The sequence below is a fragment of the Triticum dicoccoides genome, chromosome 2B (genome assembly GCF_002162155.2).
Source record: "Triticum dicoccoides isolate Atlit2015 ecotype Zavitan chromosome 2B, WEW_v2.0, whole genome shotgun sequence".
NCBI classification, from domain to species: Eukaryota; Viridiplantae; Streptophyta; class Magnoliopsida; order Poales; family Poaceae; genus Triticum; species Triticum dicoccoides.
Genome location: NC_041383.1, coordinates 585,419,388 through 585,446,478, shown reverse-complemented (window position 1 = coordinate 585,446,478; position 27,091 = coordinate 585,419,388). Strand labels below are relative to the sequence as shown.

The window sequence follows — 27,091 nt, the reverse complement described above, 5'->3', positions numbered from 1 at the left end:
TTCATCGGTTTCTTGCCAGAAGTGTTTTAGCATCCTGGGATAGGTTCAATCAAGCAACATAGACATAGTTCGGCTTAATTAATATATCAAGATCCAAGAATGATTTATCCTCGGGAAGATATCCAGTGCCCAGTGGAAACCACCCTCTCCATGAAAACTCCATGATTTATAAGTAATAACCTCCTCATACATGCATAGTTTAGAAGTTTTTAGTACTTCTACACATGATTTCGAGAGTTTTCATGAGAAGTTGGTTTTTACCAGATATTTATAAAGCTTTTATCTATAGGATGATAGGGATAAGCCCTTGCGGAAATAAATAGTAGCAACTTAACAATACCTTTCCTCAAAATGGCGGACCTCTGAAAACTCTTGACAAGGTTATCAGAGTAGATGCAAGCAATATCTTCAGCACCATCTTGTGTCGTGTAGTTTTACGCACACCATCTGGCCCAACTATACAGCTAGTTCATCTCAGGTCCTCCAGCGAAATGACATGCTTCCAAGACAGCAGAACCTCTTATCAACTAGAAGACCTTATATTCAAAAGCTATGAAAATAATGGACCCCCATTAGAATAGTATATCTTGATGATTTTATAACCAATATGTAGAAACACTATTTTGAGTAATAGTCGATCCAAGCCAACTATCATCAGATGCTGGTTAAAACAACATAAACCCTCAAAACAAGAATATCATTACAGCATATCCCCATTACCTAACATTAAAACAACATAACACCCACAAAAATAGCATGATTAGCATTGATTATCATTACCAAACATTAATTAAACAATAGAAACATATAAACAGAAGAAAATATGGTTAGACGGACTTGTCATAACCTAACACGAAGATATTAAAGCTTGAATTTGTAAAGCTACATAGGACGATGTGCATGGCTAAGATAAGTAAATTTTGAGGCCATTCAGTTATAACTATAGGCTCAGGATGTGAACCTATTTAACAACAGTAAAGATGCCAACTAATTCACTTGGTTGAAGAATGGATAGAACTAATATATGGAATATATTATCAAAAGGTAACCATTTCCGTGGTGCTCATAATCACTATTAGTGAGGACACATTAAATTCAACGTTCATGAACCCTCTAATAGGTAGTAGCGCTTATACTTATGAGAAATTGTGCATAAGCACTCAAAATGTATTCAACTTTTCAAAACCTTGACATGGTATCATTATATAGATTAGTTTGGATGGCCGCGTAGTCACTATAACATATCAATATAAGGTGACCTTAAGGATTATAATGTATGTTTTTGTGTCTATTTGTTGATCGCATAATGTGTATTGCCGATGTGCCCGAACATGAAGCAGAAACATGGCATGCTTCGAAGACAACATAATCTCTTATCAACTAAAGGCCTTATATTCAAAAGCTATGAAAATTAATGGAACACCATTAGAATAGTATATCTTGATCATTTTGTGACTGTAGAAACACTATTCTGATTAATAGTCGATTCAAATCAACTACCATCAGATGCTGGTCAAAGCTTCTCATGTGTGTGTGTGCATCTACTTCAGTATTGTGTTTTGTCGGTTTCTTGCCATAAGTGTTTAGCATCCTGATCGGATAGGTTCAATCAATGCACGCATAGTTCAGCTTAATCAATATATCAAGAATGATTTATCCCCGCGAAGATATCCAGTGCCCGGTGGAAACTACCCTCTCCATAAGTTTACAACTAGTAACCTCCTCATACATGCATTTTTAGAAGTTTTTAGTACTTCTACACGTGATTCCGAGAGTTCTCATGAGAGGTGGTCTTCACCAGATATTCAGCTTTTATCCATAGGATGATTGGGATAAGCCCTTACGGAAATAAATAGTAACTTAACAATACCTTTCCTCAAGATGGCGACCTCTAAAAACTCTTGACAAGGCCATCAGAGTAGTTGCAAGCAATATCTTCAGGACTGCGTTCTTTGTCTTGCACCGTCTAGTCTTACACACACCATCTGGCCCAACTACGCAGTTAGGTCATCTCAGGTCCTCCAGCGAACTACTACAAGACATCAAATTGCGGTAGGCCAAGACCCACATCTTATTTCAGGCTCGGAGTTGGCGTTCCTCTGATCCTATCATTGTACATGTGCTAAACTAGAGTCGTAGTCTTGCCCGCACGACGACATGCACAACAGGATCGGCACCGTAGCAGCTGGCTTCGTCAGATCATAGCAAGATATATAATCACCTGCCTGCCTGCCTGCCTCTTGTAGTATCTCCCCCTTCCCCGAAGCCGTCATTTCATCAAACAGCTGGTCTGCGCCAACGGGTTGACCCCCTCACGCCCCTTCCCGTTGCTACTTCAGAGCCGCAGCCCGCCGCAACGCTCAATGGCCTTGCGATCTTGAGGTCGAGGCGATGGGGGGAAGGAGGGGAACAGCGAGCTGACCATGCGCTTCGACTTGCCGGCGCCGGTGGCTGCGAGCTGACCATGCGCGAGCCGTGTGCCTGGCAAGTGGCGACGGCTCGAGGACGATTTGTTGGGTGTAATTACAGGACTGCCCCTGTGTCTCTGTCTGCGGTGCGGTGCATACGCGGATACATCAGTCCCACACAAGACAGGTGTCTCTCCGTTTCCTCGATTGCCCCCAATCCTTGGCTGCGCGTCCGCCGGTGGCCGGGGGTTCTAATCCGAGCGATTCCCAATCCCAACCGCCGCTGGAAGGCCCCGCAGCTCCACGACAGCGCGGGCAGAGCAGACATGGCGCCCGTGCTACCTGCACCGGCGGCGGCGGCGGCGGCTCCTCCCCCCTTCTGCCGCGTCTCTCTCCCGGCCCGCAGCGCTTTCCCCTCCTCCCCCGTCAGAAACCTTCGCAGGTTTGCAGCCAGGAGCAGCGGCGGCGGCGGGCGCCCCGAGCCCAAAGCAGGTACATCCACCTCCTCCTGATGCGCAGGCCGTCCTTTGGATAGTTCGAGAGAGGCATTTCGGGCTGGGTCTCTTACTCCACCCTCCGCTGTCCCAGGTGATGATGAGAGCAAGGCCGTCCTCGACGCCTTCTTCCTGGGGAAGGCCTTGGCGGAGGCGCTGACGGAGAGGGCCGAGTCGGTGGTGGGCGAGGTGTTCAGCGTCGTCGGGCAGTGGCAGGCGGAGCAGCAGAAGCAGGTCCAGGAATTTCAGGTACGGCACAACCCCGGCCCTTGCTTTGCTCCCATGGGTAGTATTAGGGATATAACTCACTAGTGCTTAGCTTTACCTTCAATCTGGCTACTGAACAACCAGATATGTTCCTAGGCCAGCTGATTGCAGATAGGCCTGTAAATTCTCAATGCCAACTAGAAAGTTCTTGTACGTTCAGATTTCAAACAACTTAAAAACTATATGATGTTGTTCTTCTACATCCAGAACTGCACGGCTTTAGCCTTTCGATGTCACATAATCCAACTGCTTCCCACGGTTAATCATCATTATTGATGACAGCATAGTGTATAGCTAGAATTTATTGTGGCCATGCTTTTCATTTTCTTCTCTAAACCTCATAGAATTATACACACTTCTAAATTGCTCTTTGGGGGGTAATTATAAATACAGGAGGAGGTAGTTCAGAGAGCTCAAAAGGCCAAGGAAAGAGCTGCTGAGGAGGTCGTTGATGATAAGGGACCAAAGACTCTAAAGGGACCTTCAACAACCATTGTGACGCCTGCACCTTCACCCCCTCCTTCTCCTACTATTCCCACACAGGCAGAATAGTTATAAGCGACGATGAAGAGTTAGTGCTGCATGTAGACTCACTTTTGTGCTCCAAGAAAGTTATGAAATTCTCCTATGAGATATGTATTTATCATGTTGTCCTTTCTTTGATAGTGAATATCCAGAATGTCAACTAGAAAAATCTATGCCACAAGTTCACAGATGAATGGAATAAAAATCTGTTAGTTCACTACAGATTCTGAAAATAATAATTGTATTGCCTGTATGACGTCGTTCTATATAATAATATGTTCTCAGGAAACAGCTTCAAAGAACCTTTACAACCAGAAACAATGGTTATCTTAATTTACATTTTTTTTCTTTCTCGAGAAAACTTCACAAAGGACATGTGAAAGGGTGATTTGATCATCAAATAACTGTAGCAGTAGAACCCCAAACTTGGACTCCTATTAACTTTTACTGGTGACCTTTGCATCTGATTCTTGGTGTCTTTATTCTGTCAAATAGACTGCTATTCAGTTCCCGGTGAAATTATGTGTGCACTATGGCTAACTGAATATTCTCTTTGAGAGAAGTGCTAGCTGAATTATGTATGCTACACATTTATAACATGCACTTTCCGTGATTTCAAGAATTTTTGTTGTGTCACAGTGCTTTAGTCCATTATGAATCGTTGAATACCTAGAATGCAGGTCTTCAAGGGAAGAGCAGAAGAACTGCAGACTAACACAGATTATGTTTGGACGTTCTTGCCTATAAAATGCAATATGTTCCCACTGATGCACTGATGATATTGAGAACTTGCCAAAATCTTGTGAAGATAGACGACAGGTAATTGAAGTGTTCTTATTATTTTTATTGCGTACTATCATTAAATTGTAACTAATTTTGTTATGCATTGCATACCTGCTGAACTGCGGATGAGAATGATGTTTCAACTTCTAGTTTGCTTTGTTGATTCTTTTTAGATGCTTATGTGATGAATTCTTGGAGTTAGAGCATAGTTATATAGCGATGTTAGGAATTTGCAAAGTAGTTTTGCATATGAATTTTCTCTAGACTAGAATACATCATTGGTCGTGCAGTTCAGTCACACGAGTCGCAGAATATTTAAAGTGGTTAAATACCTCTGATTATGAAATGTTGCAGTTTAGGGTGTTTTACCGAAAAAGGCTTTCACCCCGCTTTATAGATAAAGCAAACCGCCAGAGAGCAAACATACAGAATCAAGTCCACACACACGCACACACCCAAGTCTCACGATCAAGTACAAAGGTTCTGCTGAGGGCACAGCTCAACAAGCCCAGAAATAAAAAAGGAGGTTTAGGGTGTTTTAGCGAAACTCTGTTAAATACTCTCTATCCGATTGGGCAAATGCTGCGCCATGCATGGTTCATTCACAAACATAAATATTTCTACATTCGTACGATAACAACCTGAACGTTGGCCATTTATTCACACATAAAGATGTCTTGCAACTCATGACCTTGCATAGTATTCAGGCACGGGGAAACAAGGTACGACTTTACATAATTTTCCTAGCACATATGGATACTACAGACATAAAAAAAAAATTCCACCCATTGAGTTGTCAGACGCCATATGACAACCAATTCCCCCATTAATTAACTGTGAACTGGATCAATGGCCAAGGGAGGTTTTGCACCCAGCGCGTTGGTTGTGGGTTTGAATCCTAACTTGCTCATTTGTTTCGCAACTTCTTAGTGTCCAGGATTACAAATTGTGAGCTGAATATGTGAAGTACTCCCTCCGTTCCTATATATTTGTCTTTTTAGAGATTCAAATGGACTACCACATACGGATGTATATAGACATATTTTAGAATGTAGATTCACTTATTTTGTTCCGTATGTAGTCACTTGTTAAAATCTCTAGAAAGACAAATATTTAGGAACGGAGGGAGTATCATTCATGTATTTACATGATATTGATGCATGGGAAGAAGAAACCATCAGTGGCTCAGGACGTATAGTACCGCTGCAGCTGGGATCCATTTTGGAGTTCTCCTGTCAGAAGTGAACCTTTGAGGAACTCCCTGAACCATTCAGCTGATAGTTTCGGCATCCTCTTCTGCGTCTTAAAGTCGACATGGTAGAGCCCGAATCTGTCCTTGTATCCCGAAGTCCACTCAAAGTCGTCAAGGAGAGACCACACAAAGTAACCACGTACGTCAGCTCCTTTCCTAAAAACATTTCGACAAGATTGGTTGGTATTCAGGGACTGAAGTAAGTAACCATAATCATAATTTGGTAGATAACAGAAGAGCACAGCATCAGCTAAGGTCTACCATAATGCAGGGGCAGCCGTGCATTGTATCGAATTCCCTTTTGCGTTCTCAAGAAATGGCTAATGGACCATATTTTTCTATTGGGTGTCGGTGCGGAATATGTCGGGAACCCATACAATATTTTAGTGCACACAGTTGGAAGCCAGATCTATGCATGAAGTGTCCAGAACTGCATATGTTACCTTATTGCGGAGGCTAAATAAGTGAGGTAGCCACTGATGTAGTTAATTCTTTCTGTGTCACCGGTAAAATCCTTAGCAGTCATGCTGCTCTTGCTTGCTTGAGCATAACCTGAAAATGTGAATTAGCCTCTACATATTGTTACACACAGAACAATAATAGATAGACTAGCGATGGTCTTTTTTTTTTAGGAAAACCATAGGGGAGGCCCGACAGTCTATGATATGTACAAGCAGGGTATATAAGGTGTGGAGTTAACAAAAACCAGCATAAGACCGACAAGGGGTGGTCACAAATGATGGGCTCTTAGCCTCTAAGAGAAACACATAGCTTACTTTGGTGTGACTACTATATGATTCAAAATTTCTGATTTTTTTTTTTTTGGAACACACATCTATTGCACGTCACGTTGTATTAGAGAAAAAGAACACCAAGAGGCAAGAGGTAGAGCTGTCAAACAACCTAACCCAGATATGACACAAGAACTATACAGTAAGAAACATAATCGTTGGTTGACTGTTATTCATGCATATAAGCCACAAGCAGGCCAATCTCCACTAACACTAACTCTGGTATCATTAGATGTAATTCTGGAAGGCCAGACGAAGAAACGATTTGTTTCTGAATGAGATAAAATGCTCCGATTGTTTCTGAACTCGTAGACATGTGCCAAATAGGCAGTGTCTTACTCAGACGACGCTCGTCAAAAGTGTATATCAAGTTCAAATACTAATTATTTAAGCTTCAGAAGATAGTGAAGACAGAGAGTCACACCATTTTCTGTTATATATGTTGCGGTGTTGTTGTATCTTTGTTTGTAATACATGACCACCTTTTCCATCCCATGTGGAACATCATAGAAGAATGGTGCTCCTGTCTGCATGAGTGAGACAGCAATCACTATTTGTTATTGTTTTTCTATTAATGACTTAACATGAATTAGTATTTAGCAATCTTATGTTTACCTCTTTACCGATAGGCACCCCATCTCGTTCTACTAAACTCAACGCTTGCGCATCCCCATCCATAGGATCCATTTCACATGATGAAAAGATGCAGTCCTTCAAGTACCATGTTGAATAATGATTTAGTCCAATAAAATCCAGTTTTGTTGCATGGAGTTTCTTCTTCTGCTTTAATGTGAACTCAGGTAGGGTTGGACCCAAGATTTTGCGCATCTCTGCAGGATAATCACCAAGAATTATAGGGTCCAGAAACCTATCAAAAACAAATAATACAGGTGAAGTAAGAAGGTTGTAATTGAAGATTATATTTATTTTGATCCAAGAAATAATGGAAAATAAATCTGTCAGGTCCAGTTACAGAAAAGAGAGTCAGTTTCTCTACATCCGTGTGATGAAACAAAAAAAAATCATGGTGTTGCTGTGAATTATATCTGCCTGTTGACCTGTTTGTTTGTATTAGACAGGTTTATTATCTTTTTTAAGAATACACTTGTTCAGGATTTATGAGGAAACAAAATGCTAATTATCCTGCAGCTATCATCCTATTGGATAGTATAGTACCATGGAACATTGAAAGATATAGCACGTTCAACTGCTAGTTGGTCGACTGTGGTATTTCGCAATGGTTCATACCATCTTGCGGCGACAGCAATTCCAATATATCCACCTTGTGTCTCCTATTAAGTGGCATAAATTTTAAACCATACCAAAAAATCATCAGTTGATGGCATATAAACTTCTATGGAAAAAAACACGAGGTGATGGTGTACTCGTATCCAAGAAGAATCTAATTTGTACCTGATAGTTTTTTCTGTAAATACTCACAGCGTTTGCATGTGAAAGTATCATATTGTGACCTACTACGTATGGCTCAATTGAAGAATTTCCAATGGCACAATTCCCAAATGGCTTAGAACAATGACTAGGAGGGAACAATCCATTCATATAAGCAAATTTTGCCAATAAGTTAGGCTGATTCATTGTAACCCAGAATTTCACTCGGTCCCCAAACATCTTGAAGCATACTTGTGCAAAGTAACCAAAGTCCTTCCTGAAAAGTACTTGGAAGTAAGATAACTTCTGCTTTTTCATTCAGAGAAGATAGACAAACTAAGAGGAACATATATAGACATACTGGATTTCTGGACTTAGCCATCCACCATACCGCTCTTCAAGTTCATGCGGAATGTCGTAATGAAATATCGTAACAAATGGTTGTATGCCTGGTTATGCATGCCATTAACAAATGCATTAGGACCTTAAAAAAACTCCCGTTACCTGAATTTTCTGTTAAATACCTTTGTGCAGAAGAGCATTGATGATGGCATTGTAGAATGCTACACCTTCTGGATTTACATGTCCAAATCGGCCTCCTTCAGCACCACAAGCAATTTCTGAGGCAGTCTATATATAACTCTAGCAAATAGCATAATCCCTAGGAAAACGGAAATTGCTAATGGAGCTCGAGCTCCATGGAACCCAAAAATTGAAATTTTCAAAAATCAAAATTTGGAGTTCAGAAATTATACTCCCACCATTTCATAATGTAGTGTGCGCATGCTTTTTGAAATTTAAGTTTGACCATAAATTAGACTAATAATACATAAATCAAGTTACTGGAAATTATATCATTGAAAACTTCTTTCGAATACGAATACAATGGTATCATTTTTGTGACACATAGCCCGCATTTCATTGGTTAAATTTATGGTCAAAATCTCGAAAAGTATGGGCGCACTATATTGTGGAATTGAGGGAACATTACACATGTACACTGGGATTTTGTTTAGAAGTGTGCAAAGTTTCATGATGAAATTGAAATACATTATGGTGTGAGCTGCAGAAAAGAAAGAGACAAAATCATGTATTTTTACATTTTTTAGCACATGTACTATTCATTACAAAAGTTTACGGTTTTTTTCTTTGTGTAGATCGCATAGCAACGTATTTCATCATGAAAATTTACACACTTCTGGGCAACATCCCTATGTATGCGTTTTTTTTCCAGAATTTTTTGAAACTTCAAACTGTGGTTTTTGTATCTTTCAACATTTCGGCTCAATGGAGCCCGGGAGCCAAAAATCCACTCTCCTAAAAAAAGCAAGTGACATTGAAGTCAAACTCACTTGGTAGAATTCGTGTCCATGCTATGGAGAATCGATATGAGTTCACTCCCAAGGAATGCATCAACTCGATGTCTTCCTGAAGTAGGGAAAATTTATAGTCTGCACAAGATGAATTGGAATAGAGATGCATTGAACAGTATCAACAGTATGCGGTAGCAGAAAAGATACCATGTAACGATGGTAGTGATCAGAAGCAATATCGCCGTTGCTTCCATCCTCAATTGTGCCTGAACCCACAGGATAAGGAAGGAAGAAAGGATGAAAGAAAGGGTAAGAAGATATATAAAGAAATCAAGTTAGCACAAGATAAAAGTGAACTATGTCTAGATTGAAACTGCGCAGTAATATGGATTATAAATATTAGCAAAAGAGCCCGTGCATTGCAACGGGAGAGAAAACATAACACACACTCTTAACCCAACAACCATCACCCAAGACCACAATAGGACCATCTCCTTTATTTTTGCGAGGCATCATATTTGTGTTGCCGCTTATCCTCCTTCTCACCCTCGCCGGTGATGGCCTCGGTGTTCACACAAAATAAAAAAACATGTTTGAATATATTTAATCCTAAGGCGTCTCTCTCTCTCTCCCCCTCTCCTCCCTCTCCCTCCCTCCCCCTCTCTCTCTCTCTCTCTCTCACTCTCGCGATGAGAAATCTGTTGTTTTCCCCTGCGACATTTTTCAGAGGTATGCATGTGTAGTTATCGATGTTTTCTTTTTCCTATATTGTTATAGTGGGGTGTTTATTTGCAATTCGGGTCACCGCCGGTATGAAAGAAAAACGGATCTTACGCTATAAATTATAAGTTTGCTCCCAGAACGATATTTTAAAAATATTTAACAGGTAAGATTAACATCATATTTAGATTCCACATATTTTTCTAATAAAATTTCATATATAATATGTTAAAATCGAAGTTACGGTTTAAAAGATACGAATAATTTAGAAAATCATTTATTTGACTTAAATATATCCCAAAATAATATTTAAAAATACTTAACAGGTGAAAATAATCTCATATTCATATTCTACATATTTTTCTAATCAAATTTCATATATAACATGTTCAAATCGGAGTTACGGTTTAAAAGATATGGATGATTTAAAAAAAACATTGTTTGACTTAAATATGATCCACGGATGAATTACCTAAAACATCAGGGGGGTTTCGAAAAATGTGAAATAACGGTTCGGGTGTGACTTAAATCCGGACTGCGGGTTGATTTCAACAAAACACAGAAACTTTTGTGTAAAATATGAAAAAACGATTCGTTTTAACTTAAAACAGGACTGCGGGTTGAATTCTCTAAAATAGAGGGACTTTTCTGAAAAATGTCATGACGGACGAAAGAAACCCAATTTGCTTTATTATTAGAGAGAGATTGACCTTGTTTGTGGGTGTAGACATCCCAATTACTTAGGCCTTTCTTACCCTCCAAATATCCACCTTCAATCTGATGAATGGAAACATCATGCTATCAGCAAACTTGAGGTTGCCTAAAAGAGGCCGGTGTATTATGTAACAAGATAGCTCACATTACAAATTATAAATAAAATTTTAAAATGCACCAAAAGTCCAAAAAGTGTGTACAGATTTGCCAGGCCTTTCCCGGCAATCAGAACAAAAGATTTTTCGTTTCTCACATCAAAATATTTGGTATCCCTTGACAATTGAGGGCTTTATTAATATCAGATTTGCTGATGTTTACTAGAGAGCCTCATAACGCGAACATTAACAACATTCCCTATAGTCCTCGGTGTCGGGGACAATTAGGCGTGCATTCCTGCTTTTTTTGTTTGCAGGGAAGTGATCGGGCTGCAGCGGGGGCAGGGGTGGGGGGAGGAGGGGTGCGGGCCCGTTGACGGTTGGAATTTCCCCCGAGTTACCCTGCTCGAGCGACGCGAGGGTCCTCTGTTGATAATCTTCGTTAATCACTCAACTTGAAGCCCCCCCTCCCCCGCACGCTTCAGTAAATGCTTGCTCTGTGCCTACCTCGGCAGTAGAGCAGGGCAACCTCCTCCTCGTCCTAGTCGGTGATGGCATTTTCTATTCCGCGCATAAGGCGTTGTTGGTAAAGCAAACGCACTCCTTGGCGCGCCACGGGGCTGGCCCATGGATGAAGTTTCTTTTATAGAATCTTCTGTCCAGTTTTGGGAAGCTTTCAGTCGGTTTTATCTTTTTTTTCTCTGTTTTCTCTTATGGTTTTACTTCAGATTTCTTCTTTTATTTTATGTTTTATTTTTTTCCTTTTTCTTAATTCATGAACACTTTAAATAATTTCTTGAATATTTTGATAATTCACTAATTAAAATTCGCAAAAAATTCATAATTTGTGAACTTTTTAAATATTTGGGAATATTTTTAAAATGAATAAAATTTCAATTTTTATGATTTTTTTGAAAAAATCTATAAATTTTTCTTGAATTTTTAAAATTGGTGAACATTTTTAAAATTTGCAAACATTTCCCAAATGTAAAATAATTTTCAAAATTTTAAAATCCGTGAATATTTTCTGAATTAGTGAACATTTTTAGAGGGAAAACCGAGCATGGCCCTGCCTAGGTGCATCCTACAAACAATTTGCTACACTACTGGCTAAGAAAACCAGTAATGGATGATTGTTAGGAAACATAATGGGTTGACCGATTGATGGGCTAGCCCATGGTGGGAACGCCAGGGTGAACGTTTGCTCCCCCGGTAACGCCCTACGCACATGGAGCACATCCTATCATTGCAGAGATTGGGAATATGCTTATACTCTCTCCATTACAAAATAGATGACTCAACTTTGTACTAACTTTAGTATAAAATTGGGTCATCTATTTTGGAAACGGAGGGAGTAACAAATAGCGAGTTTTCTTTTAAGTTTGAGAGTAGAGAATCAAATGTGGATGCCCACAACATAGCTAAAAATTCTTTAGTCCTAGCTCCTGGTCGCCACTTGTGGCTTTTGGACCCCCCAAATTATGTAAACAATGTCTTGCTGCAGTAATAAAGTTGGGGTGTTCCGCTAAAAAAAAAGCAATGCCCTATGCACGGACTAGGTGCTTCGTCGGTGATGGTGCCGTGGTGGCAAAACAGCAGAGTGGACTAGGTCTGATTGGCTTGTGTTGGGAAGCTCAATTTGAATGGACTGCATAGCTCAACCGGTTTTTGTTTTTTGAAAGAAGCTCAACCGGGTTGGGTACTCACTACACAGGATGTTGGGTGACAGGACCCAGCCTTTTACAAGTTTTTTTTTTTAAGTTTTTTTCGGAAACTGATAGGAGTTTTATTCCAAATTCATAAGGTTAGTCTCACAACATGAATGACATCTACTCATCCATATTGTAGTACACGACTCGGTATGGCTATAGTTTGCCATACAATCTACGACTCTATTTTGAGTTCTATTAATCTTCTGAAGAACAAACTCCCTATCAATCATCCTCGACTTGATCTCAGATACTAAGTGTCCGTAAGAAGAATGAGATAAATTATTGAAAGTGCCTCCAAAGAGTTTTCTTTTTTGAGTTGCATTTCTTTACAAGCTGATGTGCAGCTAGATACCCTAAAAAATAGATGTGCAGCTAGATATTTCTAATCAGCGAGTTGTTCTATAGGAAAGCTATATATAGTACGAAGTATTTCAAAGAAAAATGCATGAGGTTGTGTTTATCGAAAACAATGCTAGATTTCTTGAGGACTTTCCCATAAGGGAAGTTAAAATTTTCTTGAGCAAGGTAGTGTAACGATTGCCATTAAACGCCTACTGATTACTGAAAATGTTTGGAAAAGAAGAGGATGCAGCCACTCGGTGCACAATTCGGGTGGGGTACCTGGTAGGCAGAGGTGGATGTCCCAAACAGGAAGCTCGTCGGAGGAGGGAACTGGCCGCGGTCGATCGCCGAAGCACGTCGGAGGAGCAGGTGAGCAGACAAGAGCAGGAGAAGCCACAAGGCCGCCTCGCGCGCCATCCGTCCACGGCCGGCGCCCCCCTCCACACCGTCCACGGCCGGCGCCCCCCTCCACAAGTGTGGATTCTCTTTTGGGGCGAGGCGATTGTAACGTTTTAGAGTGTAGACTCATGAGACGTTGGGACGATGCACCTGTTACGCCCACAGGCCGGCAAACGTCGCGCCTGTGCGCACAGCCAAACAATGACAATGACAGGCAGGTAAGGTGTTGTGCTCGCTTCGACTGTGTTGATTAAGCTGCATGTAAGGTGTTGTTTTCTATATGAGGCGATTTTCTATCAAATCGAGATCAAGACGTTTTACTCCGAAAAGGTCTGGACGTGTACGAATATTTTTCAAAGTGTTCACACGAAATCACTTATTAAAGAGCATTCTTTGCAAAGGTCACTCCCACCCCGAGGTTGCGCACTGCATGTGCGCCACTTGTCGCACACGGAGAGCTTTTCTTTTTCGTAAATCCGTTTATTCAAAAAAATTACTTCTTAAACTGTGCGTCCAAATCTTGAACCGTTTTCACGGTTGGATTTTTCGCGTTGAGATCTTCAGAATTAGATCTCATGTTGGCAGATTTTGATGCAATTTTAATAGAAAAACTGTATGAAAAACCCGAAGCGGTTCCTTTCCTATAGAGACACGACTGTGCCTCCTGCGGAAGGAAAGAAAACACATTTTTTTTTATCTTTCGAGAGGCACAACCATGTCTCACATGGAAGGAAAAAACGTGATTTTCCTTGTTTTCAAGAGGCACGGCTGTGCCTCTCACGAAAGCCAATCCGTGGCTCTCGCGGAAACAAATCCATGCCTGTCGCGAAAGGAAAAAAATGGCGCTCTTTTCCCATTTCCGAGTCCGTGCCTCTTTTGAAAGCAAAAAAAAAACATATTTTTTGCGTAAGTTATTTCGTACAAAAGCTAAGAAAGACTGATGAAAAACTGAAAAGCCAAAAAAACCGAAAAGATCATCTAAAAAACTGAAAGCACATGCGGTAAAAAACAAAATAGAACAAAAATTGGATGGAGGGCCGAGAGCGCGACATGTGATGGCGCCTGAGAGCGCGCCAAATGGCACGTTCCCAACCCACCCCAAGTGACACTTGGGGGGCTCCCAAAGGAGCACTCATGAGTTAGTTGCTCCCGTGTACACCAGTTTCTTAGAGCATCTCTAGCAGATGACGTAAAAGGCCATCAGCCCGGAAAATTTCAATTGGTGTGTGTTTGGGTAGTTTTGTGGGGAGCTCCTATGTGGCACCGTCAGCGCTAGTTGGGGAACCGGCACTCACGCGCCCCCTCCATGTGGGGTGGCCCATGTAGAGTGCAAGGTTCGATGCACTTGATCGATTTTCCTCTCTCGGACGCATTTTGACCACTTGCGGTTGACCAGTTCACGAACCGTTGACTGTAAAAAAATACAAATAAATGAAAAAAGTAAAAAGAAATCATGAATTCAAATATTTCATGGATTTTGGAAACACTTCACAAACTTCCTAAAAATCATGAATTTTTTAAAAAAGTTTATTAATTCAAAAAAATTTCATCGAATTTGAAAAAAAGTTCACCAAAATTTGAAAAAAAGTTCATCAATTTTGAAAAAAGTTCGTTGATTGTGAAAAAAATCCTTGAAATTAAAAAATCATGGATTTAAGAAAAACATCGATTTGAGAGAAAGTTCATCAAATTTCAAAAAAAGTGCATCGATATAAGAAAAAGTTCACGTATTTGCAGACAATTCATTGGTCCAGGAAGAAGAAAAAATAAAAAACAAAAAAAAGAGAAAGAACGAATGAAAGAAAAAAAGTTAAAGGTTTTTTTTTTGCAAGAAAACTTCTCATCTATTCATCTTCAATCATAGCAGTACAATGAACACCAGAAATAACAAAAATTACATCCAGATCCATAGACCACCTAGCGACGACTACAAGCACTGAAGGGAGCCGAAGGCGCGCCGCCGTCATTGCCCCTCCCTCGCCAGAGTCGGGCAAAACTTGTTGTAGTAGACAGTCGTAAAGTCATCGTGCTAAGGCCCCATAGGACCAACGCGACAGAACATCAACCGCCGCCAATGAAGGGTAACGTAGATCGGAAGGATCCAACCTGAAAACACATGAACGTAGATGAACTAGGACCAGATCCGAGCAAATCCACCAATGATAGATCTGCCGAAGACACACCTCCACACGTCCACCAATGATGCTAGACACACCATTGGAATGGGGGCTAGGCGGGGAGAATCTTATTCCATCTTTAGGGAGCCGCCGCCGTCTCGTCTTCCCGAGTAGGACACAAACCCTAAGAAAACGCGAAGAAACAACTGAAAACAGAGCCCTCCTGCCGGCAAGGGCCGAGATCCACCACGCTGCCATGGCCTTAAGGTCACCGGAGACAAGGCGGACCGACGGCGGCGCCGATGGGAGGCAAGGAAACCCTAGACTTTTCTTGCGGAGGAGTTTGTGGGAAAAAAGTTAAAGGTTAGCATGTCCTTCGAATAAAAGTTGGTTGGGTGGTTACACAAGCTAACCTTGGATGAGAAATCAAATCACAGAAAAATCGTTACATGGGTCAGCCCAGCGCATGGCCCTTCAGGTGCTAGTTTGCAAAAACACTAGTAACGGGCACCTGAAGCGCCAAATAGGAAGCACCATTTTGTGGCCCAAACAGATCCCACGTATCAGCCTAGCCCGTAAAAATAATAGGGCGACCCCGAAATTCAGCCCGTCTGTCGCTATATACATGACACCGAGGTGCTTTTAGGGTTAGCCCCCCGATCTCCTCCACCGCTAGCCCTAGACAATTCCGATGAGAAATTTTGTCCACGTCTCCTTTTGCTTTTTTCCCTTTCTCAATGGTCGCCGTGATGGGTAACGAAGCATGAAAATCAAAAAAATTCCTACGAACACACAAGATCTATCTAGGAGAAGCATAGCAACGAGAGGGGCAAGTGTGTCTACGTACTCTCGTAGACCGAAAACAGAAGCGTATATAACACGGTTGATGTAGTTGTACTTTTGGCGGTCCGATCACGGTCCAACCAATCTAGTGCCGAACGAACTACACCTTCGAGTTTTGCACACGTGTGGCTCGATGATGTCCCCTCCTCCTTGATCCAACAAGAAAAGGCAGAGAAGTAGATGGGATCACAACCAGCATGACGTCGTGGTGGTGATGGTGGTGGTGGAGCTAGTTCAGGGCTTCGCCAAGCGCTACTAGAACAAGGACGGAGGAACTATGGAGTAACGGGGGAAAGAGGGGCGCCAAGGGCTTGGTGTATCCTCTTAGGGAACCCCTCTCCTCTATATATAGGTGGAGGGGCATGGGGAACAGCCCCTCGAAGCCCTAGGGCGCAACCAAGGAGGAGAGGACTTGTACTACAAGTCCAATCCTATTCCTACTTGGAATCCCCTTTTTTCCCCTTCCCTAGCCACATGGGCTTTTGAGGACTTGGTGCGCCTAGCCCAATAAGGCCAGGGCGCCTCCGCTCAACCCATGCTAGCCCTTGGATCATGGTGGACCCACTTGTGGACTTCTGGACCCCTCCAAAATACTCCAGAACCTTCTAGAAGCTTCACGGTACAATACCAAAAAAACTGCACCTTTTTCCGGAACCCAAAATATGACTTTCCATATATAAATATTTACCTCTCGACCATTCCGAGACTCCTCCTGACGTCCGGGATCTCATACGGGACTCCAAAAAAAATATTCGGTTACCAATCATCAAATATCCCAATGCTACTCTAGCATCAACGAACATTAAGCGTGCGACCCCGCGGGTTCGGGAATCATGTAGTCATGACCGAGACACCTCTTCGGTCAATAACTAATAGCGGGACCTGGATGCCCATATTGATTCCTACATATTCCATGAAGATATTTTATCGGTTGAACCACGATGTCAAGTATTCGGTTCATCCTGTATTTAATTCCCTTTGTACGGTGATATGTTACTTGCCCGAGATTCGATCATCGGTATCTCCATACCTAGTTCAATCTCGTTACCGTCAAGTCTCTTTACTCGTACTATAATACAAGATCCCGTGACTAACTCATTAGTCACATTTCTTGCAAGCTCTTTAAGATTTTGTATCACTGAAAGGGCCTAGAGATATCTCTCTGTCACACGGAGTGACAAATTCCAGTCTTGATCCATGCCAACACAATTAACTTCTTGATCCATGCCAACCCAATATATACCTTTGGAGATACTTGTAGAGCACCTTTATGATCACCCAGTTACGAAGTGATGTTTGGATACACACAAAGTATTCCTCCGGTGTCAGGGAGTTACACGATCTCATGGTTTAAGGAACAGATACTTGACATGAAGAAAACTATAGCAAATAAACTAAACGATCTGATGCTAAGCTTATGGTTGGGTCTTGCCCATCACATCATTCTCCTAATGATGTGATCCTGTTATAAAATGACAACTCATGTCTATGGTCAGGAAACCTTAACCATCTTTGATCAACGTGCTAGTCAAGTAGCGGCTCACTAGGGACACTATATTGTCTATATATTCACACATGTATTTAAGTTTCCGGTCAATACAATTCTAGCATGAATAATAAACATTTATCATGAACAAGGAAATATGATAATAACCAATTTATTATTGCCCCTAGGGCATATTTCCAACAGTCTCCCACTTGTACTAGAGTCAGTAATCTAGTTTACATAGTTATGAATCTAACACCCATGGAGTCTTGGTGCTGATCATGTTTTGCCCGCGGAAGAGGTTTAGTCAACGGGTCTGCTACATTCAGATCCGTATGTAGTTTGCAAAGTTCTATGTCTCCATCGTTAACATAATTACGAATGGAGTTGAAGCGACGCTTGATGTGCTTGGTTCTCTTATGAAACATGGGCTCCTTGGTAATGCTAATAGCTCTAGTGTTGTCACAAAAGATAGTCATTGGATCCGATGCACTAGGTATTACACCCAGATCGGATATGAACTCCTTCATCCAGACTCCTTCTTGCGCTGCTTCCGAAGCAGCTATATACTCCGCTTCACATGTAGATCTCGACACGATGCTCTGCTTGGAACTACACCAACTTACCGTTCTACCATTTAATATAAATACGTATCCGGTTTGAGACTTAGAGTCATCCATCTATGTCAAAACTAGCATCGACGTAACCCTTTACGACGAGATCTTCGTCACCTCCATAAACGAGAAACATGTCCTTATTCCTTTTCAGGTACTTCAGGATATTTCGGACCACTATCCAGTGATCTACTCATGGATCAATTTTTATACCTCCCTGCCAGACTTATGGCAAGGCACGCATTAGGTCTGATACACTGCATGGCATACATTATAGAGCTTATGGCTGAGGCATAGGGAATGACTTTCATCCTTTCTCTTTCTTCTGCCGTGGTCAGGCTTTGAGTATTACTCAACTTCACACCTTGCAATACAAGCAAGAACCCTTTCTTTGACTGATCCATTTTGAAGTTCTTCAAAACTTTTTCAAGGTATGTACTTCGTGAAAGTCCTATTAGGCGTCTTGATCTATCTCTATATATTTTGATGCCCAATATGTAAGCAACTTCACCGAGGTCTTTCATTGAAAAACTCTTATTCAAATATCCTTTTATGCTTTCCAGATATTCTATATCATTTCCAATCAATAATATGTCATACACATATAATATCAGAAATGCTTCAGAGCTCCCACTCACTTTCTTGTAAATACAACCTTCTATGCAAGTTTGTATAAAACCAAAAGCTTTGATCACTTCATCAAAGTGAATATTCCAACTCAGAGATGCTTGCACCAGTTGACAGTGTCCTGGACTAGGGGGTACTCACCACGTTGTCTCATGATCAGTTGGATTGGGCCGAGGACCCCCATGGTCGTATACTCATGGGCCAGTTCAGACAACCCCAGCCGCATACAAGAAAGACTTGGCTCCCAAGACAAGGACTCTCCTAAACCCTAGGCCTCCGGTGTCTTATATAAACCGAGGCCAGGCTAGTCAATAGAAAATCTCATATTCATTACTACAATCTCGTGGTAGATACATGTACTCTGTACTACACCCATATGAATACAATCAAAAGCAGCATGTAGGGTATTATCTCATCAAGAGAGCCCGAAGCTGGGTAAAATCCCGTGTCCATGTTACCATCGCTCCAAGACGCCTAGCTTAGGACCCCTACTACGAGATACGCCGGATATTGAACCGACATTGGTGCTTTCATTGAGAGCCAGCTAGGTGATCGTCGCGGTTCGATGGGATCTTTGATCGACGTCAAATCAGGTGTTATACTTTCAGTATAGTTCGTTTTTTATAAAGATCAATTTGTTTGCAAATTATTTTCGTCGCCGTGTGTGATTTATTTGCACAGATCAGTTTTGCTCTCACCTAAAAGTCGGGATCAAAAGTTGATATCCTAGCTTTGTGCATGATTCAATCCGATCTCCACTCCATGCCATGCGTGGTGCCTTGAGGCGGCCCTATGGCTGTTACACATCGGGTCAAAGTCCAGCGGCCGCCATGCGCCTTCTTTTCTTTTTTCCATTGTTCGGCATAGGTTCAAGCGGAGATCGAGTTGTACTTGGAGATTAGATCAACCGTAGCCTTGGCTCAGTGGTTGGGTATGTGGTTGTGCAACCCAACGACCCGAGTTCAATTCCCAGAATTGACAGGTGATGCACATGGGTTTTTCCCTGTTTATTGAGCATCAAGCTTGATGTGTGGTGGAACCACTCATCAAGAAATATCTTGATACTCATTTAAAAAAATTCTGAAGACCATGTTTATCTTGGTACTCATACTAAAATGGCCGTATGCATCCTTAGTTGGTGCAGAGGCCGGGAAGTGAAAATCTCCCCATTTTTAGACGCAACCTCGATCAAAGACTAGACGCAAAATAGATGGCAACCGCGCCCAGGCCCCCGCGTCGCCTAGGGTAGGCGACACGGGCGGCAACCCCCAACCGCGCCGCTGCCAGGCCCCCCTTCTCCAGCTAACCCCCTCGCCGCCGCCGGAGGCCACCACCGGGTGAAGCCCGCGTCGTGGCGGCGGCGGCGGGGCCTTCCCCGCGGTTCTCTTCTCCCGCGGGGCCCCGCGGCTGGCGGCCCTCCTGCGGCTCGGATCCATGGCGGCGGCCATGGCTGGTGGCACGCAGCGCAGCTTGGCGGCGGGCGGCGTCGGCGTGGACAGGTGGGCCACTTCCCTGGCCATGTGGATGGCGGGGAGGTGGTGGGCTTCGGCTGCGGCGGTGGTTCCTTGCTGGATGTTGGTGGCCATGGTGATGTTCGACGTCGACTCCGATCTACTCCGATCTGCAGCGGATCCGCCCCTTGGTGGCTTCGGTCACCGTTCTTGGGTGCTGGCCTTGCAGATCCGGTGGCTGGAAGGGTTCTGGGGGAATCTCTTGGCCGGCGTGGCGGTCACTCCGATGGCAGTGCCTTTGGGTGTTGCTTCCCTCATTGGAGGCTTCGGAGAGGACCTCATTCCTTCCACCCCTCCCAGGAGCTCAGGTGAAAACCTCAGACCCTCCTATTCCAAGCGACGACGACACCACGGTGGCGTGCTCCTTCCTGAAGGCGTTGCTCGGGGGATGCTCAAGCGACGGTGTAAGTGGCGGCGATTCGGTGTCGACATATGCATTCTGGTCAGCTTCATCTTGGAGGCTGCGGCGACGTAGGCGACGCTCGTCTGGTGGAGCTACTACTGATTGTCGAGGCATGGTCGGCAGTCTGCACCATCAGGTTCGGGATGCTCAAGGGGAAACCCCAGATCTGGGTCTTTCGGATCGGATGATGATGGCGTTCTATCGTTTTCCCTTCTGGGGGCATCGTCTTGGAGCAAGTGCTGGCTGGAGGGATGGTGGAGCGGTGTTTCATCTCACACATTGATGGCGGCGGAGATCGATGGCATGGCGCTGTGGAGACTCGGCGTCCGATGCGCGGAGATGGGCTCGCGCAGGAGGAGGTTGCTGTCTGGCGTCATGGTGACGTCGATGGCAGAGTGGCCAGACAAGGTAGAAGCCTCAATATGATCTGAAGACCTGTGGAAGATGGCGGCGATGACACACGAGTGCGTCTGACCGGATTGTGCCCCAGACCCGGTATGTGGCTCGGCTGGGGCTTCCGAATGAGTTTCGGCTTCCGGCTTTTGTTGTTAGGCTTAGGTGAGTGGTTTGGGTAGTGGCCCAGCTAGCACCCCTTCATCATTTTGGATAGGAGTAGCGGCATATGTTGCCAAGATGGTGAATTCAGGCACATTGTTGTAATACTTTGTAAGGTCCTCGAGAATAATCAATAAAGTGGCCGTATGCATCTTCCAGATGCAGAGGCCGAGGGTCATCCTCCTTTTCTAAAAAAAAAAGATCAACCGTAGCAAGTGTTGCTGGTCCAAGGGAAATCAAGTTCGGTTCAACATGCAAACCGACTAGGAAGTCAAATCCTGGTGCACGCACTTCAAGGCCGCGGTTGCAGCTTCACCTGGACAAATCTCACAGCCTTTTTCTCTTAAAAAAGCGTTGCGCTTACCAAAGGATCATCAGGGAAGATTTACCTACTATCTGTTCTTTTCCTTTCTTTATTGAAACCTAAGAAAATATACTACTTTAATAAGTAGTCTGACTTTCACGTACCCTTTTTGCCAAGACATGTACTAATTGTTTTATGAATAGTGCATCTTGGCTAAACTATACGGAGTACTAATCTAAATAAGAGCTCCATGTCAGCCTTTTACTTTTCAGGTGCTCTGTATGAAGCTGGTTATTTTCATGCCCACAGTACGGCGGACTGTGCGTCTGTGACTCGGCCGACCTCGTTATACGATCTCGAACTGCCCAAGGAGCTCTACCTAGTTGGATCTTCGACGCATAGGCCACATAATCGACCTCGTGCCGCACTGTTACCTCGGTGTGTATCCCTATGCCGGCATCTCCACACGGCCACATCCAGGCTATTTTTTCTTTTATCTATTTTGCATAAACTTAATTATACAAATAATCATCTTTCTTTCAACTACTATTATTGTTGTTATTTCTTGCTTGCACTATTTCACGTGTGCAGGTAACCAACTCGACTGCGTCACACGGTCAACTCTGTGGCCCGACGTCGTCGTCCTGCCTGCATTGATCAAGTTGCGGCGTCGCCTCAAGGCACGTTCCGGTGTCAGCATGTCTGCGGCCATTCTATCAGGATGACCCCGGTGTTCTGGCCATATTTCTTTAATTATTTACTTTACTTAAGTTAATTAAGTAGATGACATATATATATATATATATATATATATATATATATATATATATATATATATATATATATATTATCATCTTTGGCCTTGCACTATTTTATCTGTGTAGGCAATTAACTTACACCGCGCATTACCTGGCGCAATGACGCCCATTGAGTCCGAAGAGAGTTCGGCTTGGCGCAACCACAGGAAGATTTGAGCTCCTTTTTTCCTTTTCTCCCTTTATATTATCTAATTAAGCAGGTAATGGATTTTGACTGCGTCACGTGGTCTCTTCGGCAAGCCAACGTCGTCGTCCCAATCTGCGTAAATCGGCTCGCATGATCAACTTGTTGGTCGCGTTGTCATACCGACGTGTTCGGTTGCCTCGGGGACTTCGGCATCACCGAGAAAGCTCTACCTCATCGAGTGTTCGGTGCATAGGCCATATTTCTTCTATTACTCATTTTTCATACCATGTCACCTCGGCTGGACGGGGGGCTTCGTCAACACTTCATTACCCCACGTTGGGGACTTCGGCATAACTCTGCCGGCCTGCATTGGCTGTACTATGTCACCACTTCGGATTGCCGAGGTCTTCGCTCCGCTACCTCGGGACCGGCTGGGAGGATGGAACCTTGTCCCTCATCAAGCTCGGACCGCGTCATCCATGCCGAACACATTAACCATCTAAGTCGTTTTCATGCTCCAAAACTTTCAGTTTTAAATGTTGTTCGATTCGGCCAAGCATTATACTTTGTTGGCAAAAAGTTGTTTGCGAAAAATTTCCTTGTCCAAACTTTGTTTGTGACACACAAATTCAAATACCCCGTTTCCTTGGGGGCTTCCTTTATGAAGCATTTCCTCTTGCATATGATTATACTTGTACGGCTTCGTTCTTTGTTCGTGTATTACGCCACAATTTGCACCATATTGACTTAAGTTGTTCCGCAAGCTGGGTTGCCTGGCTCCTGTGCTTATCCCTACGTTCCCGATTGTTCGGCTAGGGAGTAAAGGGAGCACCTCTGCGATTGTCACGATCGGGTCATCGGAGCCGGACGTCAAACTGGGTGAAGTCGAAAGCTAGTTCTCTTACCGTTTTCAATAATGGTCGGCACACAATGGAACTCATAAGTACAAAAAATCTATTGCACAAGTCTCATAGTAGCAATGAGAAACCGAAGAAAGGTATCGGTGGGCGTACTATTTTCTTTGAAGATGCTTCTTACACTTCATCAGTAATATAGCATAAGTTCCCTGAGCGCGCTTTGTCTGTTACAGCCCTATGGCCTGATTGCCTGGTTATCGGAAACACCGTCGATATTCTTGACAGGTGAAGTACATAACACTTTTCGGCCCTTGGCCGAAGAGGGAGAAGCCGATGGTCGGTTAAGACGCGTTTAAAGTTCGGGTGAACACATATATGATTTAAGTACTTCGGTACATACAATCATTAGACATAAAATTCTTTTACCAAGTCACTCGTGGGCTCTTAAATTTATGTGAGCTGTTTTATAATAAGTGTTCTTCTTCTTAGTCGTTGCAAAGTCTTTTTTCTATCACTCCTTTTTTCGACGTGAGTGTGCGGTCAATAGCCGCGGAGCCTAATTTCTCTCTCAAAGCCGCTAAAGTTTGCTAAACTGGCCTAATGAGAAGTACTCCGCCTTCAGGATAGGAGGTTGAAGCCGTAGGCTGACCCGCTTGAAGTCTTGAGATAGGTTGTGTCATGTTAAAGCACGTCAGAAGCACAATTTTTTTCTAAGACCAAATTTCTGATTGGCACCGAACAATTGATCTAGTTCGGACGTCGAGTTTTTCTTGATGTTTTTTGGTTTTCCAATCCTACGACACTTTTCAACTATTTGTGTGTTTTCCGCATAAGTCTCGCCGTGCAACGCCGAACACCTTTAGAGATTCGGCAAAAATTCTCGGATATTGCTATATATGCATTAGTTTCGAATTGTGTCTTCGGTCAATAGTTGGGTTGCCCGGCTCCTGTGCTTGCCTCCTATGTTCCGCTTTGTTCGGCTAGGTGTGCAAAGGGAGAACCACTGCGATTGTGCTTCCAGCTCGCATGGTTAAGCACCGCAGTGGAGAAAGCCGAAAACTGACTGTCACAATAAGCGTAAACTGGTCAGTGGTTCGATGACTATATTAAATGACGGGCTGTTCATAACATTGGCCAAAGTGTTTACGGCTTGACCTCGGCTGTCGCCGAACACTAACCGGGGGGCTAGTTGCTGGCCTCCCAACTTTAAGCTCCTATGACTAAGTGAAAGTTATAAAGCCTGCATATCTGATTGCCTCGTTTCCACCAACACAACCGCCTTCGGGAACCGAGACGTCGGCTAAGGGTTGTTTTGTTATTTCAGAAACATCCTGCGTAGCATCTACAAGGGGGTAGAAGACGATGATGGGCCACTTTCAGATTATAAACGGTCGCAACGGAAGTAAAAATTTGGGTTCATTTAGACCACAGAGTTTGGAAGCTTTCCCCAAACTAAATCCTCAGTATTTTCCTCCCACGTTGATCGGAGCTGAGGTTTCATGATCATGCTTAGCATGACAGCCCAAAGAAAGGAACCGATAGCGGGACTATTTTCTTTGGATGATGTTTCTTATGTTAAACAATAAATATAACATGTCTCTCTGCGTACCTTTGTTTATAAAACCATATGGACGGATTGCCTTGTTTGCCGTAAATCTTTGCCCTCATAAAGGCTTTATAAAGTAGGACAAACACCCCTCGTCTGCGGGCTGAGGAGGTTGAAGCTGATGGTCGGTCAACAAAGTTTTGTACAATGCGGATCTGAGCATTAGTGACGTAAAGTACTTGGATACAGAGTCATTACTTATAATTTGTGATTTTACTATGGATATCGATCCTTAATTCGGCCACCCGTGCCCAGATTAAGGCTCGGGGGCTACTGGGCTTCGTGCTTATCATTTACAAATATTAAAGGGGTACATCGATCCCCTGATCTGGTGTTTCCACCCGACCAGTGTCTCGGGGGCTACTGCATTGACAATCCAATGCAGAAAATTTAAAGTGCAATATAGTTTTCGAGGAGATTATTATCCTCAGGTTGCTCGGGCGCACCCAACCTGAGTCTCGAGGACTTTGCACACCGTGTTTCTATTCCTAAGTATGCCGCCGAGCTGGGAATCGATCCTCAGGCTAATTTTATGAATTGACCTGAGTCTCAGGGGCTACTAGGGTCAGCGGTTTGATTTTTTCCTTCAGGTGCATCCCGGATATTAGGCCAACACGCACCTTGAGGGCTACTGGCTATACATCTCGGCAGAGATTACATTGCACAATTCGGAATTAAATTCATAAAAATCAGCCCATGGCCGAGGTGGTGCACCACCTCGGATCCAGTCCAGCATTGGTGCTCAACTACAATAGACGCCCTGGAAGCAGTCCGGCATAAAGCTCGGACACTAGTGGCTGGCTCCGTAGAGGGCATTTCCGGCATTAAGCTCGGCTAAACTCCTTCAACTTTTTTGAACCAAGGTGATCTATGACACCTCGGATACAATCCGGCGTTGGAGCTTGGACATAGTCCGGCGTTGGAGCTTGGACATAGTCCGACGTTGGAGCTCGGATACATTCCGGCATTGGAGCTCGGAAGCGGTCCGGTGTTGGTGCTCGGCTGCTAAAGATACCTCGAATGCAGTCCGGCGTTGGAGCTCGGACGAAAGAGGACGTTGCCGCTCGGGAAAAACTTCAAACCCGAGGTATGGCATAAAAATAACAAGGCATTAATAAAGGCCGGAAATGTAAAGGGGATCCTCGGATACCCGACGTGTAAACTCTTCGGAGTCACCTCGGCGATCCTCAAGATCAAAGACGAGAAGATTTGTTGAACCAGTTTTCAAGACCAATGACCGAAGGTGAAGAACAATTCGGAAGAATTGAGGAGCGTCCCCAACTTGAAGACCGGTTCAGGGGGCTACTGACAGTATCCTGGACTAGGGGGTACTCACTACGTCGTCTCCCGATCAGTTGGATTGGGCCGAGGACCCCCAGGCCGTATACTCATGGGCCAGTTCGAACAACCCCTGCCGCATACAAGGAAGACTTGGCTCCCAAGACAAGGACTCTCCTAAACCCTAGGCCTCTGGTGTATTATATAAACCGAGGCCAGGCTAGTCAATAGACAATCTCATATTCATCACTACAATCTCGTGGTAGATACATGTACTCTGTATTACACCCATATGAATACAATCAAAAGCAACATGTAGGGTATTACCTCATCAAGATAGCCCGAAGCTGGGTAAAACCCCGTGTCCATGTTACCATCGCTCCAAGATGCCTAGCTTAGGACCCCTACTATGAGATACGTCAGATATTGAACCGACACCAGTCCATAGATGGATCGCTAGAGCTTGCATACTTTGTTAGCATCCTTAGGGTAGACAAAACCTTCTAGTTGCATCATATACAATTCTTCCTTAAGAAACCGTTAAGGAATTCCGTTTTGACGTCCATTTGCCAGATCTCATAATCATAAAATGCAGCAATAGCTAACATAATTCTAACAGACTTAAGCATCACTATGGGCGAGAAAGTCTCATCATAGTCAACCCCTTGAACTTTTCGGAAACCTTTTGCGAAAAGTCAAGCTTTAAAGACGGTGACATTACCATCATCGTCTATCTTATTC

The 27,091-nt window shown here is 43.4% G+C and overlaps 2 protein-coding genes across 3 annotated transcripts; one reads left to right on the top strand and one right to left on the bottom strand.

The window, feature by feature from the left end:
* Positions 1 to 2,571: 2,571 nt before the first annotated feature.
* Positions 2,572 to 3,916, top strand: LOC119365021. The gene is made up of 3 exons (XM_037630601.1): positions 2,572 to 2,900; positions 2,997 to 3,151; positions 3,563 to 3,916. Exons 1-3 carry the CDS (start codon positions 2,735 to 2,737, stop codon positions 3,719 to 3,721), a joined length of 480 nt encoding a protein of 159 aa, XP_037486498.1. The 5' UTR covers positions 2,572 to 2,734; the 3' UTR covers positions 3,722 to 3,916.
* A 1,673-nt stretch (positions 3,917 to 5,589) lies between these two features.
* LOC119365020 (probable inactive beta-glucosidase 14) lies at positions 5,590 to 13,307 on the bottom strand. Of its 2 annotated transcripts, none has more exons than XM_037630599.1 (12): positions 13,085 to 13,307; positions 10,653 to 10,719; positions 9,430 to 9,488; positions 9,262 to 9,337; positions 8,434 to 8,508; positions 8,271 to 8,358; positions 7,934 to 8,186; positions 7,697 to 7,812; positions 7,136 to 7,388; positions 6,945 to 7,047; positions 6,173 to 6,281; positions 5,590 to 5,885 (listed from the first exon to the last, which is right to left on the bottom strand). In XM_037630599.1, the coding sequence occupies exons 1-12, from the start codon at positions 13,220 to 13,222 to the stop codon at positions 5,663 to 5,665; spliced, it is 1,560 nt and encodes a 519-aa protein (XP_037486496.1). In that variant the 5' UTR covers positions 13,223 to 13,307; the 3' UTR covers positions 5,590 to 5,662. The 2 variants fall into 2 exon arrangements, with proteins under 2 accessions (XP_037486496.1, XP_037486497.1); XM_037630600.1 differs by having other exon boundaries at positions 7,769 to 7,812.
* Positions 13,308 to 27,091: the final 13,784 nt, after the last annotated feature.